The 16,518-nt window shown below is 36.0% G+C and overlaps 1 protein-coding gene across 1 annotated transcript in view; it reads left to right on the forward strand.

Annotated features, from left to right (window-relative positions):
- Window positions 1-16,518, forward strand: part of LOC127441099 (ephrin type-B receptor 1-B-like) — a 421,097-nt gene that overhangs the window by 287,749 nt on the left and 116,830 nt on the right. The window contains exon 5 of the mRNA XM_051698281.1: window positions 8,985-9,320. Coding sequence (XP_051554241.1) covers window positions 8,985-9,320 — 336 coding nt within the window. The remainder of the gene's footprint in view (window positions 1-8,984; window positions 9,321-16,518) is intronic.

A 16,518-nucleotide genomic window follows, 5' to 3' on the forward strand; every position in this document is an offset into this window, starting at 1 on the left:
ACTGGAGTCGAATGGATTATTTTTATGATGCCTTTGTGCTTTTTGAAGCATCCAAATTTTGGCACCCCTTCACAGTACTTGCATTATATGGACCTACAGAGCTGAAATATTCTTCTAAAAATCATACATTTGTGTTCTGCAGAACACAAGTCATACACATCTGCGATGGCATTAGGGTGAGTAATGATAAGAGAATTTTCATTTTTGGGTGAACTGTCTCTTTAAGTTACATACTAAGAGATGATTAGAAATAGAGAGTCAGACGGAACTGAGATGTAAAACTCAAAGATTGTGTAAATCAAGACCAATTCATAGTCATCGTACTAGACAGGAAGTGAAAGCAGAGGTCTGGTTGGCCCTTTGCCAAGGTGTCTGAGAGAGAGAGAGAGAGTTAAATGTGCGGTAAATCCACCTGCGGCGGCAGCCAGTCGATTCCTTATCATCCACATGTCCATTTCAAGATTAGTGTGCTCAGGCCTGTCACTGTTCCTCAGTGTGTCTGTCGCTCTCAGTGTCTCCGATACATCCTCACATCTCTGATGCTTTGATACCCACTCACATGATTTGGTTTTAATCTTGTAGAGAGCATCGCAAACACAGCATGTGCATCTGTGTGTGTCTTCATGTGTGAGCTTGAAACTACAAGAAGTGTATATTGTCTGTGTTTCGTTAGCACAGGCATCATGTTAAGAGACTCTTTCTTGAAATGTTTACAGAGATCCTGTATTGAGGTACAGTGAGGTACTTACAATGGAAGTGAATGGGGCCAATCTTTGGAGAGTTTAAAGGCTTAAATGTGAAGCTTATCATTTTATTAAAGCACTTACATTAATTATTCTATTAAAACTCATGCATTATTTGAGCTGTAAAGTTGTTTAAATTGTCATTTTTACAGTTATTTTAGGGTCTGGGGGTTTGTTGACATTGCATCGTCATGGCAACAAAGTTGTAAAATTGGCTATAACTTTACACATAAAAGGTTAGTAAGTGATTTTTTTTATCACACTAAAATTGTTAACACGCATATTGTTTATGTCTTGTGGCTAAAGGTTAGAAAAAACGAGTATTTAATGTCCAAAATTGGCCCCCATACACCTCCTTTGTAAGTGCCTCACTGTAACCCAGATTTTTGCTTTTTTTTTTTTTTTTTTTTTTTTAATAACAAAACGAGGGACGAGTCAAAATAATTTTTTTGTGGTAATCAACATTATGCCAAAAATGCTGTCAATTGAGCTTAACTTTTATTGATCCCAGAATATTCAAAAATGAATATTCTGCCATCATTTGCTCACCCTCAAGTTGTTAGTTATATAACACCAACGTTAAAATGTATCACCTGACATGTCATGCACTATATTAAAAGTGTTTAAATAAGATAGAATTGTGTGAGGGACAGGACGAAAAAGTACGTGTTTATGAACTGATAATCTGCCATTTTACTTGTGAAGTGGAATTAAACTCGTTGCTGTAGCACCTCTAGTGTTCATTTCACCAGGAAAGTGGCACGATACGTACAACAAGCCACGTAAAATTCATTTTGCATAAAGACTGGTATAGTAAATTTTTTCTATGAGACCAGGTTGCATCACACAGTCTAATTGTTCCCCAACCTGCAGGAGGCGCTGTGCGTTATTCACTACACAGAACTGTTGTTCATCTCCTGTAGGGTACCAGGCTCAGGGGAAGTTTGTTTGACAGGAAGTAAAGTACAATTAAAACAACACTACATTTGGAGCTGTACAGTAAGAACCATTGTGTTCGGCCCATGGGTTTGAGATTTTACAGCCCTTTCAAAGGTTTCATGCAGGCAAAACGTCATTCCTCAATGTTACGTGCATTTTGGCTTGTCTAATGCAGAGCAAGCAAAAGCAAAGTGCTGTCCCACAGCAGTGGTCTTTCCCTGAACACACATACACACACACACACATATGCACACACACACAGTGTATATATTGTGGGGGCAAAAATTACAGTGCAATTCTCCATATTCTGTCAGTTGTTGTTTGTTGGCATGTAATGAACTTGCTCTTAGTGTGCTTTGGTTTCCTTTGGGAGCCGACTAATTGTGTCAGAACTGGCTATATCTCATGGCCTCATTCTTTTCACTTAGATGTGCGCACACATACACACGCACATTTATTTTGGCCTAGTTCCAGATATGGCTCCCCTCTTCTCGCTCCTGCTTTTTTCTCCTTGCTTCACAGTCTCTCACTCCCTTTTTCTTTAGCTTTTTTCTTCCCTTCTCTTAAGCCTGACTGTGAGATATAGTGAGTAAGACATCTTTGCTGCCGTAGCACCTAATCAAACAGTGCTTTGGGGGTTATCTGTAGTATAAGCAAAACCCTGCTGTTTGAATAGTGACCAGCTAAGTGACCGAATATAACACTGACTGCAAACAGAGCAAAAATGTCCACAGCTTTATAGCCCTTCACAATGCCTAACAAACTTTGTAAAAGCATATACCTTACTTCAACATGCTTCCTGACAAACTAACAGCTATAGGCACACACGGAATCTACACAGATTTTTCCAGAATTGGAGCATCCAACATTCCCAAAGTTCCATACTTGTGCCTGCTTGTTTTACCTCTACTAACATGATCTTCCAGGTTAAAACAACAAAAAAAGTTACAGTAATACACATAACAATGGAAGTCTATGGGTCCAATGTTCTGGAGGGTTTAACAGCAGAAATTAGCTCTTTTTTTTTTTTTTTTTTTTTTTTAAAGCAGTTGCATGGACCCCATTTACATCTTGTATTAAGATTAATCTCGGGTGATCCGTTCAAATGTGGCCAGGCGAGATGCATCTCTGTTTGCACCTGGTCACTCAGATGTGGCTTCTGTGACCACTTGTGTTCGGATTTTGAGGGGAGGGTCTCTGATTTCATGACGACATGCATTAATCACTATGTCAGTGTGCTACTGCATGATAATACACCGTGGAAAAGTAATAAAAGACAAAGAATCTTAAGGGAATATATAAATGTCATGAACACCATGCCATTTGTGTGTCATTCAGTTGAACTCCGAGCGTCACTGAGCAGCACCGCGGACGTCAACCATATCAGCTCCTTTCCGGAAGAGCACGTGAAACACTCCTCAAGCGCTCAGATGTGCATGCCATCAGTAGAGACTCATGCCAAACTCTCGCGAAAATATAAACAAACAAATATGTAATTTCAGAGTGAACGCAAAGCACTCCGGCATCATTTTAATCGATCATGTAATGACAAATATAACTGGTCATAGGGGGTTTATACATGCAGTGTTAATGATGCAGTGAAACAGAGGTGGAGAGGCACGCTTACTCTATTTCTGTGGAGTGATGCAATGATGAAACATAATCTCAAAGGTTTTGCTTAATGAGAAATAAGGCACTTGGGTTTAATCAAAGAATATAATATAATATAATCAAAATTTGATATCATATGTTTTATAACAATTTGAGTTCTAAAAACAACAAAGTACATTTAATATGGACCAAATATTTTGATAATGGAAAAAAATGTAATGTCATTCAAAAGTTTTTAAAGCCTTAAAAGCAAATCATATATCCCTATTTTTTTACTTGATTTATATATTTGAAGGAAAATGTGTAAAAATGAGTTCTTATGGTGTATGAAGCACAAATGCAACTTAATAAATATGAAATTTTATGACAATTAATCGTGAAAGCCCTAAACAATTAATCAACTTAATCGAAATTCTTTGTTTGACAATTAATCGTCAGCCAAATTCTGAAAATTCTGACAGTTAACTAAATTCAATATTTTTCCATCTTAATGTGTTGTACTCTAAAGACAATTATTTTTTTTAATTTATATTTTCCTCAGTTAAAGCTGCCTCTATAACTTTAACCCAAATGCAAAAATTATTTTACAATTCTTAACAGAAATTATCACAATAGGATGACGTGTTGACTTGTTGAAGCTGTGACCACAGAGACGTAAACATTGTTTGTTTAAAATATTGAAATAAATATAAAATTACCAGATCATGTGTCCTACTGTTGCATTCACCATAAGCAGGAAGTGGGAAAGGGTTACTCAGAGTTATAGCTGACCGTAACAGATTTATTCAGGATTATAAAAAATTAAATTAAAAAAATGATGCTAAGTAAGGACACGACATTAACAGGCAGTTTTGTTTTTTTTTCACTTTATATATTGTTTGATATCTTACATATCCCTACCTTTCATTTTATATTTATATTTCTGAATTTGTTTAATTTTTAAACACTTTGTTTGACAGTTTAATATAGTGACTTCTTGCTGAGGACAGGTTAAGTTACATGTGCTTCCAAATATAAAGCATGCATTTTAAACAATTCTAATGAAATTATTTAAAAAATATATATATATATAAGTAATAAATGCTGAGTATACACATTTCCTTTAGATTGAACTTTTTCAGTATTTTTATTATTATGAATTTTTGTATGTAGGACATGTTTTGTCCCTTATCTCAAGAATCAGTTAATTGTATGTGGTGGAGGAAGCTCTGGGTAAACTGTACTTTTTATGGAGAGTTACGGATCACATCTCTTTCTGGGATCCTTACACTGTATCACGCAGAAGATTTACAGCAGGTTTACTGACTTTAAATTGTAATGGCAGCAGTTGAAATATTAGATATAACAGTAACACTTTACAAAATCATTGTACTTGCTAACATTATTTAACATGAACTAATAATTAATAATACTTATACAACACTTACAGTTTTAAGCTTGGTTAATTTTAATTTCAAAGTTTATAGTTTTAAAATGAAAAAATGACTACTTTCACATTAGTTAATGCATTATGAACTAACATGAACTAAAAATGAACAATTGTATTTTTATAAACTAACTTTTTTCATTTATATATATATATATATATATATATATATATATATATATATATATATATATATATATATATATATATAATTTATTTTTTTTTTTCACATTTTAGAATAATAGTAAAGTCATGAAACTATGGAATAACATAAATGGAACTATGGGAATTATGTTGTGACTAAACAAAATCCAAAATAAATCAAAACTGTGTTATATTTTAGCATCTTCAAAGTAGTCACCCTTTGCCTAGATTTTGCAGACATGTGCTCTTGACATTTTCTCAACTAACTTGTTGAGGTATCACCCTGGGATGCTTTTAAACAGTATTGGAGTTCCCATCTATGTTGGGCATTTATTGGCTGCTTTTCTTTATTATTTGGTCCAAGTCATCAATTTCAAAAACTTTTTTTAATTAAATTTTAGTTTTGTAATGAAATGAATTAATATGGTGGCACAATTATATTTTTGTCTACAAAACTAATTTCAAACATTTAAGCATACGCCTTCAGATCAAAAGATTAAGATCATGAGAAACATTTCAGTCAAGTGTTTCAAAACTTTTGACCGGTAGTGTATAAAAGGGATGAATCAACATTATTTTGTATGATTTTCTTTTGATGTTATGCCTCAGATGATGTCAATAAAGCTTAACTTTGAACCTGGAACATTCCTTGAAAAATTTTGGCGAATTTGACAATGCTTTCAACTAACAATGAGACTTTTTAATCTTAACTCATTTTACTATATTTAAATCCATCACGCAGAATTCTACATATTTTTCAAAGCAATCGGTGCAGAACAAAGGAAAAAGTGTGCATATTCCAGTGGGCCTACTTTATAATTCAATTTCAGAGCTGTAGCAATGTTTTATTTTATGCCTGTGTGTTATGTTGTAATGTTTTGTTATCTTCTGTCTTGTTTATGTTTATACTGCTTTATTGTGTTTTTTATTTTTATTTTATTTAATTTTATTTATTTTTTTACTGTGAAGCACTATGTGACAACTGTCTGGAATAGCGCTATATAAATACATTTTTACTTAGTGGCAGTCGCATCTGCTAAAGTTTAAGCCCCTTCATTGGCTAATCATCACACTCACCAGAGTTCGAGGTCACTTCTGTCATCAACATTCCTTATTTGGGGTCCCAGTAGCCCCTGATCTATCCCACAGGTCATTGCCTCCACAATAGCTCATTGTGTCTCAGCTTGAGTGAAACATTCAGCTCTTACTTCAAGTGCTGGAATGTCTCCTCACCAGATTTCCCATCGCACGTCCAGAAGTTTGATATTTCAAAGAGTAGTCACTCAAAAGTTCTCCTAGAAGTGTCTGTTTCTGAAGCAGTCACGAAAATCAGAACTCTATGCCTCTGAACATTTGATCCAGAACTTTTTCTGGCTATCATTCTCATGTCGTTCCAAAACAGTATGACTTTCTTCTGTGGAGTTAAAGGAATAGTTCACCCAAAAATGTAAATTCTCTCATGATTTACTCACCCTCCTGGCATCTCAGATGTGTATGACTTTCTTTCTTCTGCAGACCACAAATGACCTCTGTAGGTCCTCACAATGCAAGTGAATGTGTGCCAAAATTATGAAGCTCCAAAATCATCATAAAGGGAGCATAAAAGTAATCCATACGACTCCAGTGGTTGAAACCATGTGTTCAGACACAATATAATAGGTGTAGGTGAGAAACAGATTCATATTTAAGTGTATATATATATATATATATATATATATATATATATATATATATATATATATATATATATATATATATATATATTTTTTTTTTTTTTTATCATAAGTTCTTCCCCCTGCCCAGGGATATGCACAAAGAATATGAATCACCAAAAACAGAAGAAGAAGAATGAGAAAGTGAAAGTAAAGTGGAGATTGACTGAGCAGGGAGGAGAATTTATAGTAATAATGGACCTAAATATTGATCTGTTTCTCACCCACACCTATCGTATTGCTTCAGAAGATACGGAGTTACCACCAGAGCCATTTGGAGTACTTTTATGTTGCTCTTATTTGGATTTTGGAGCTTACAAATTTTGTAATTCACTTACATTGTATGGACCTACAGAGCTGATATATTCTTCTAAAAATCTTCGTTTGTGTTCTGCAGATGAAAGAAAGTCATACACATCTTGTATGGCATGAGGTTGAGTAAATGATCCATAAGATCCTCTAGTTGTTAAATCTGTCATTAGAAGCGAAATGATAGCTGTGAATGAGAAACAGATCAATATTTAAGTCCTTTTTTACAATAAACCTCCACCTTTGACCAGCCCTGACCAGTAGGTGGAGATATACACAAAGAATACGAGTTGCCAAAAAACAAAAGAGGAAAAATGTGGAAGTGAAAAAAAAAAAAAACTTAAATATTGATCTGTTTCTCACCCACACCAATTATATAGCTTCTGAAGACATGCATTTAATCACTGGAGTCATATGGTTTACTTTTATGATGACGTTATGTCCCTTTTTTTTTTTTTAATTATTATTATTTTATTTTTATTTTTTTAATTTTTTTTATTTTTTTTAAATTCTGGCCACCATTCACGTAAAACAAATCTGCAGAAGAAAGAAAGTCATACATATTTGGGATGGCCTGAGGGTGGAAAAATTATGAGAGAATTTTCTTTTTTGGATGAACTATTCCTTTGAGTCAGTGAATGTAACCTGAGTACCGGTACTGTCTGATTTTTAAACAAATAATTTAGACCAGTTCTGTGAACTGGATAATTAATTGAAAAGATCAGACTAGAAATAATGATCAGTTCCCCACAAAAGCACCATCCAAGAATTTCTTTTAGTAATTACTTATATTTTGGCCGGTAGAATACTTCAGAACACAAGTGATATGGGCCACTTTTTTTATCATTTTGTGGTGCTTTTTTTGGTAATTTTGGGGCTCAGAAAGGTGGACATTTTAGGTTCCATTCAAGAACGAAAGCCATACAGGTTTGAAACAACATAAGGGTAAGTAAATGATGACAGGATTTTCATTTTTGGGTCAACAATCTCTTTAAATAACATCACAACTGCTCCATGGCCTGTAAATCCTCAGTTCCTGGCCGGATATTCTGTGCTCTGGGGAAGGCAATGCTTTATCAGAAACAAAATACTGGCTTTCCCTGCAGCTGTAGTGGGAAAGCCAAATGTGTAGGAATGGATACAGGAGGTTCTGATAAAGAGGCATTACTGAAACCTTGTTTTTATCCCTTATTCCGGCTGTCGATGAAATGTCGTTCATGGTGTTGAGTAGCGGGCTGACGTACGGGCGCTCTGGGGCCACCACTCTGCATCGTAATTATAAACCGTTACACATCTCTCTTGGACAAAACCATGGCTAAACAGAAACACACAACACAGATCCATTCTCTACTCTTTCATGGTGTTGAGTAGAACATATTTATCAGAACATTTACCACATGGCAAATATGAACAGTCACATATCACTTTCTGACATTTTGCACACTATTTTTGAGTGAAAGCTGTTCTAAAGTTGCATTAAAACTGAATATTTGTGATGAAACTGAGGCATTATTTTGAAGAGGAATAGAAAATTCAAAAATAATTTAAATTTTTCCATAAAGAATTTTTCCACTCTCATCCTGATATACATTTTCTTATGTTGTATTTCACTGTTAGCATATCACTGTAATTTTCTTTCACAAAATTGATCTAAAATGGGTAATTTCCTATTATTCAACTGTAGAAGCTAGTACAATTAAAGGGTTATGCAAGACTTGTAATTACATTATAATTACATTATAATTACAACACTGTAATTTCAAAATTATAGATGAGTGCACATGTTATTGTCGTCTCTTTTTAGTATCAAATTAATCTTTTTTATTTATTTTTTTTTTTTTTTAACCATTTTCCATCTACAACTTTCCATTAGCACCATAGTCTTCCAGTTTGGTTGATATCCAAATGACAGTATTTAAATTTAATTCAAAAGCAGACACTTTCTTTTAAAGCAAAATACATTGCATTCAAATATACATCTTATCAATATGTGTTTTTCCTGGAAATCAAATTAATGACTTTGCCGTTGCTAGCATCATGCTTTATCAGTTGAACTATTGTAAATACATATTATTACATATTTTCCTGCTTTTTCATCAGGTGTTCCCTCTGGGCCAAGGAACATCATATCCATCGTCAACGAGACCTCCGTCACTTTGGAGTGGCACTCTCCGCGTGAGACAGGCGGACGTGAGGACGTCGTTTACAATATTGTTTGTAAGAAATGCCAGGCAGACCGGCGATCGTGCTCTCACTGCGACGATAATGTGGAATTTTTCCCCCACCAATTGAGTCTGACCGAAACCAGAGTCTTCATCAGTAACCTACTGGCTCACACACTCTACACATTTGAGATCCAGGCGGTCAATGGCGTCACCAACAAAAGCCCGTATCCTGCTCAGCATGTCTCCATAGACATCACAACCAACCAGGCTGGTAAGTGATGATTCCTTTATGATACCAATTAAGATTATGGAACATTATACAAGCTTATTTAAAGGTGCTATATGTAAGATTGACAACAAGCATTTTAAATGGTTACTGCAGTGCAAATTCAATATATTGTAGAGTTGTCTGCCAACTCAGCATCCGTTTTAAAGGATTTCTGGGCTTTAAGCTGTCTCCATCTTACAAAGGCATCTCCAGTATTTATCCTTGTTTTATTACGCCTCTGGTCATGGTGGTTTTTAGATGGATGGCGAGGCTTTTTAGGTCGGGTGGAATCTGTTATCTCTGATCCAGTTCATTTGCTGGCTTCCATGGCTGCAGCACGCAGTGTTGTTTGCCTGCAAACTTGTTCAAATCTGGCAACCCGGCGGTGTTGAATTACTATTGGTGAGTGGGCAGTGGGAGGGATCACACAGGCCAAAACATAAACATAAATTCCGACCCAGAATGGAACCTTCAAAGTAGGATATACTGGCTGTAGCATTGTTATCTGAGAAGCCAGTATTTCAACTTAGCATGTTTCCTAATTCTCTAATGACATATTATGGTCATTTTATGATTTAGTATAGTAAAAATATTACATATAGCACCTTTAATCAATAGAGTCCTCAACAACTGAATAACTGATGAAATATAGTCCATTTTGGACCAGCATAAACTCCCAAGATGGTCTTGCTGGTCAATGCTGGTCTTGTTACTTGGACAAGCTGGTTAAGTAGGTTATTGTTGCAGGAAGACCAGCTTGGCTAGTGTACCCATGGTTGGTGGTCAGCCAAAACAAGTACAAAAGTGCCCAAATCATACCTTATACTAATAACCAGTAATAGGTAAAGGCAAGGCAATTTATTTATAAAGCACAATTAAAAACAACAGACTGTTGACCAATGTGCTGTACAATAAAATAAGTAGAGGAAAAAAATAAAAACAATAACAAGCATAAGTATAAATACATCAAATAAGCATACTAAACAAGGGGACAAACAAATCTCAGCTCATGATTAATTAAAAGCCTCGGAGTAAACATGAGTTTTTAATTGAGATTTAAAAGATAACAGCGTTGGAGCTGTTCTAATATGCAGGGGTAGTCTGTTCCAAAGCTTTGGGGCCACTACTACAAATGTGCGGTCTCCTTTTAGGTCCTAGGGACCTAGGGACACTCAAAATCCTCTGACCAGATGACCTAAGAGATTTAAGGGGCTTGTGTAAGTGTAAAAGGTCAGAAAGACAGCAGGGTGCTAATCCATTTAAAGATTTAAAAACAAACAATAAGATCTTAAAATCAATTCTGCAACGGACCGGCAGCCAATGAAGAGATGCTAATATTGGGGAGATGTGGTCTCGTTTACGAGTACCCGTCAGGAGTCTAGCTGCAGCATTCTGAACCATTTGCAGCCGTGACAAAGATGACTCCTATATAAAGGGAATTACAGTAATTTAGATGCAAAGGAGCAAATGCATGCATCACCCTCTCAAAATCATTAAAAGAAAAAAGAGGCTTAACTTTGGCAAGTAATCTTAAGTGGAAAAAAATCGATCTGACAACAGAATTTATCTGGTTGTCAAATTTAAGAAAACTGTCAAATAGTACCCCAAAGTTCTTCACCATAGGTTTATTGTAGGGAGCTAGAGGGCCTAGGTTAGATTTTGAAGTGTAAACACAATCAGAGGCCCCAAACACAACAATCTCTGTTTCGTTTTCATTGAGGTGTAAAAAGTTTAGAGCCATCCAAGATTTTAAATCCTCCAAACAAGCCAGTAGGGGCTCTGTAGTATTGTTTTTATTTTTCAAAGGCAGATAGATTTGAGTATTGTCTGCATAGCAGTGAAAATAAATGCCATGCTTGTTAAATTAGACCTAATACATATACAATGAAAACAGCATGAGGGCAAGAATAGAGCCTTGGGGGGATCCCACAGTTAAGAGGAGCAATGCTAGACGAAAAATCAGCAATATTGTGAAAAATGTATATTGCTTAAATATGACTTAAACCACTCAAGAACAGTTTCTCAGATACCCACAGACTGTTCAAGCGGGGCTATAAGGTTATTGTGATTAATGGTATCGAATGCTGCACTAAGGTCTAACAGCACCAGTATTGCAGAGTCTCCAGCATCTACAGCTAGCAAAACATCATTCCAAACTTTTAAAAGTGCAGATTCTGTGCTATAGTGCTCTAAAACCAGATTGAAAGACCTCAGAACATTCTTGTCCAAAAAAATGCAGTTGAAGGGGAACAACTTTCTTGAAGACTTTCAATAAAAAAACTTACATTTGCAAAAATTGATGGATCCAGATTATTATTTTTTAATAGTTAATAATGCGTGAAAAACAAGCAGGAGGTTTGTCATTTTAATACGGGAGTGAAGCACCAAAAAATAAAGAAAGTAGAAAAAGTACTAAGTAAAAAATAAAGAAAGTAAAAGTTTTTTTTTTTTAGTGCTTTTAGACCTGGTCATTTAAGCTAGTCACCAACTTAGCTTAGCTGGTCTCGATTTTTTTACAAGGAAGAAATAGCTTATATTTTTCACCTGTCTATCTCTCATATTTATTAGATGGTTAATGCTTGTCTGTTACTTGTGTTCTGGCACAAGCAGGTTAAGCTTTTCCAGGTAGACAAGCTTGACTAGTGAAGTCATAAACGGTGACCAGCTAAAACCGGTATGAAAGTGGCCATAACTTTTTTTTTTTTATGGTGATAACTGGTCATATATATATATATATATATATATATATATATATATATATATATATATACATATATATATATATATTCTTTTTTTTTACTTTAACCACTTAGTTTCTTGGGTTCATTTGTGTGAAAAAGACTCCAAATGGCCGTTTGTCCTCAATAGCCTGATGGAAGGATATGAAGAGGGAAGTATTCAGTTTCAACATTTAGGCCTGCTCGCTGGACTGTGCAGGAAGTCAAAATTGAAAACATCACCTAGTTTAACCAGCGCTAAAAGATACACTTCCTCATCATTTCCTTGAGAGCTCCTCTTTCATTTCCGAGGCCATGCCATCTTTCTCCATCTTTACCCACATCTTTTACGTCCCCTGTGATCTCAATTTCCTGCTTTCACTGAATAGTGCTACAGAAGCATCACAGCAGTTGGTATGTTAAAAGTTTGAACCGATCTCACTGGGGTGCATTCGTCTGGTTCGGTGCTTTCATGTTTATCAGTGAGACCAGCGTGAAAAACAGCCTTGATTGTGTCACCATTCCTTAATACATTCCGTCCTGAAACGAGGGCACCCAGAAGTGTTACGCTGTGAGTAAGGATGTTTTTACTGCAGCCTTCTCCCGGATCAAAGCAAAAATGTGTGGATTATTTAGTGTGCGGGGGAAATTTTCACCCTCAAAACATTCAAATTTGAATCTGTGGCACAGTTTGCCGATGGTTCCTGTTTCCTTTGTTTGTTTGTTTTTACACAACAGAAGTGAAAATTGAAAGGTGATGTGTCATTGTTTTTCAGTATTAAAACCTAAAAGTAAGGTCACATTCGTACAAAATACCATTCTGATTTGAAAAACAAAACTATGAGTGACAGTAATTGTAATGCTTGCCTTAGCAAGCACCACTACTTAAATAAATAAATATTATGAAATACTTTAGGATCTTTTTAGTTAGGATTCTAGAAAAAAAAAAAAAAAAGAAAAAAAGAAATGTTTCAAAACGTATAGACAGGAAGTGTCTCCTTCTGTCTCTTGGAGAATGGAGAACAAGGATTGTATTTGTGTTTGTTTAGATGTGTGAAGACTCTGTAGAGTCAGAAACAGTTGGTTAGAAACCTGAAAAGGGTGCCATATGCAGCAAAAGCTATATATTAACATAGCTTTTCAGCAGAAAATACTGTGTGTGCAGTCTGTTGCTCTCTGTCGATTAGAAGCTTCGGTTTGGATTTGAGACTGACTGTTGGTCTTTTTGAAGGAGCAAAAGCAATCTGGGATACATTTCCATGAAAATGTTTCTCCTGTGATATTTAATGGTCAAATGTTCCTTCTGTACAGGTGAGTAAGTAGAAGTTACGACATCAAGCCCATCAAGGGACCTGCTGTTGCAATGTTAACCAGAAAATTGAATGAGTCTTGTGTGTTTTCAAACTTGGTTCGATTCAGGGGTCTGAGCGCGGTTCGCTGGATTTTTGGCCCATACGTGAACAATCCAAACAATCTCAGACCCCTTTAAAGCGAACCGAGCCGAAACCATTTCGACAGGTGGTCTGAGTATGGTTCGCTTGTAGCCTGTGGTTTGGTTAGCTAATAACATGCATTGTGAACACAATGCGCTCCGGGCTCACTTGATTTTCCCTTTTGCGTAATGCCAAACATATTTGGCACTGACACCTTACCATACACCAGTAAAGATGACATGCGACAAGCCGCTTGTTCAGTTTTCAAGGAGATGACAGCGCGAGAAGCATATTAAACTATATTATAAACTGCACACGAAACAAACTAAAAGGTCTTTATTTAGTGTTTTGTGCAAATTAAGATTTGTGGGTTTAACCGGATGCCTTGAAAGCCGCATGAAATTTAAGAAATTACGACAGGAATATACTACGGAAGTAACCCGAGGCTGTCAGTAGATTAAACATTAAACGTGATTCATCTTATTGTTTGTCGTTAATAAGACTAAGCTACCATGATTGTATGTTGAATTTTGCCTTTAAATCCAGTATATTTAGTATAATAATACAATTAATTCAGTTCTGTTGCATTACATTTCTAATTTCACAATTACATAATATTGATGCAAAAGATCAATAAAAGAAGTTTTATTAAACATAGACACCTGGTCATGCTGCTTATTCGTTTTGAGAGCATGAAACGTTTAAATTATTGTATAAGTTAATATGTAGAGCTACTTGTACTCTTAACATTAAATATAACCCTAATAATAATAATTATAATCAATATTATATTTTTTTAAAGTGGGCTCAGTCCCACAAATGAAACAGAGTGTGAATGCCAAAAGGACTGAGACCCTGTAATTGGCAAAGTTGACTAAAATAGATCTGAGCCCACTTACATGGTTCCAGACAGTGGGAACACAAAAAGAACTGGATCCTTTTTCACTTGGTCCACTTTTTGGTCCACTTAAAGGAGTCTGAGTTTGGTTCTTTTAAAAAGGACTCAAGTGTGAAAACACCCTGATTTGTGCAGATTTTTAAAAGTACAGTTGTAATCAAAAGTTTGCATACCCTTGGAGAATTGGTAATATATGTACCATTTTTAAAGAAATCATGAGTGAGCAGGCAAAACACATTTCTTTTATTTCTTATGGGATTCATATTCAGCTGTAGGTTATAACAGAATGGCTCAACCATAAAACAAAACATGGCAACAATGAAAAATGAAATGACCCCTGTTCAAAAGTCTGCATACCCTTAGTTCTTAATACTGTGTATTGCCCCCTTTAGCATCAATGACAGCGTGCAGTCTTTTGTAAAAGTTGTCGATGAGGCCCCAAATTCTTGCAGGTGGTATAGCTGCCCATTCGTCTTGGCAAAATGCCTCCAGGTCATGCAAAGTCTTTGGTCGTCTTGCATGAACTGCACGTTTGAGATCTCCCCAGAGTGGCTCGATGATATTAAGATCAGGAGACTGTGATGGCCACTCCAGAACCTTCACCTTTTTCTGCTGTAACCACTGGAGGGTCAAATTGGCCTTGGGCTTAGGGTCATTGTTGTGCTGGTAAGTCCAAGAGCATCCCATGCACAGCTTTTGTGCAGAAGAATGCAAATTGTCTGCCAGTATTTTCTAATAACATGCTGCATTCATCTTGCCATCAATTTTCACAAGATTCCCTGTGCCTTTAGAGCTCACTCACCCCCAAAACATCAGTGAGCCACCACCATGCTTCACAGTGGGGATGGTATTCTTTTCACTATAGGCCTTGTTGACCCCTCTCCAAACATAGCGCTTATGGTTGTGACCATAAAGCTCTATTTTGGTCTCGTCACTCCAAATTACAGTGTGCCAGAAGCTGTGAGGCGTGTCAAGGTGTTGTTGGGCATATCGTCACCCGGCTTTTTTGTGGCGCAGTAAAGGCTTCTTTCTGGCAACTTGACTATGCATCTCATTTTTGTTAAAGTATCGTCATATTGTGCTCCTTGAAACAACAACACCGTTTTTTTTCCAGAGCAACCTGTATTTCTCCTGAGGTTACATGTGGGTTTTTCTTTGTATCCTGAACAATTCTTCTGGCAGTTGTGGCTGAAATCTTTCTTGGTCTACCTGACCTTGGCTTGGTATCAAGAGATCCCCTAATTTTCCACTTCTTAAGTGATTGAAAAGTATTGACTGGCATTTTCAAGGCTTTGGATATCTTTTTATATCCTTTTCCATCTTTATAAAATTCCATTACCTTGTTACGCAGGTCTTTTGACAGTTCTTTTCTGCTCCCCATGGCTCAGTATCTAGCCTGCTCAGTGCATCCATGTGAGAGCTAACAAACTCATTGACTATTTATACACAGACACTAATTGCAATTTAAAAAGCCACAGGTGTGGGAAATTAACCTTTAATTGCCATTTAAACCTGTGTGTGTCACCTTGTGTGTCTGTAACAAGGCCAAACATTCAAGGGTATGTAAAGATTTGATCAGGGCCATTTGGGTGATTTCTGTTATCATTATGATTTAAAAAGGAGCCAAACAACTATGTGATAATAAATGACTTCATTTGATCACTATCCCTAAAAAAAAATGTTTTTTTTTTTTTTTTTTGCATGATCAGTCATATTTTCAAAATCAATGCCAAAATTTCACAATTTCTGCCAGGGTATGCAAACTTTTGAGTACAGCTGTATGTGGAATCAATCAATCTATCTATCTATCTATCTATCTATCTGTCTGTCTGTCTTTCTGTCTGTCTGTCTGTCTGTCTGTCGTTGTATCATTCTTTGTCTGTTGATCTTTCTATTCTGTGCTGTCTTTCAGTCGCTGATATGTCTGTCTGTTGATCGTTATATCTATTCCATTGCTTTATCCTTGTATCTTTCTGTCTGTTATTCTGTCGCTCTATCGTTTTCTCATTTTGTCTGTCTGTCTATTGCTCTATCACTTTCATTCTGTCTGTCTGTTGCTCTACTGCTCTGACTATCGTTCCTTTAACAGTGTTATCATTTGTCTGTTTGTCTGTCTGTCTGTCTGTCTGTCTGTCCATCCGTCCGTCAGGTCC

This window comes from Myxocyprinus asiaticus, chromosome 5 (genome assembly GCF_019703515.2).
Source record: "Myxocyprinus asiaticus isolate MX2 ecotype Aquarium Trade chromosome 5, UBuf_Myxa_2, whole genome shotgun sequence".
In the NCBI taxonomy this organism is placed as follows: domain Eukaryota; kingdom Metazoa; phylum Chordata; class Actinopteri; order Cypriniformes; family Catostomidae; genus Myxocyprinus; species Myxocyprinus asiaticus.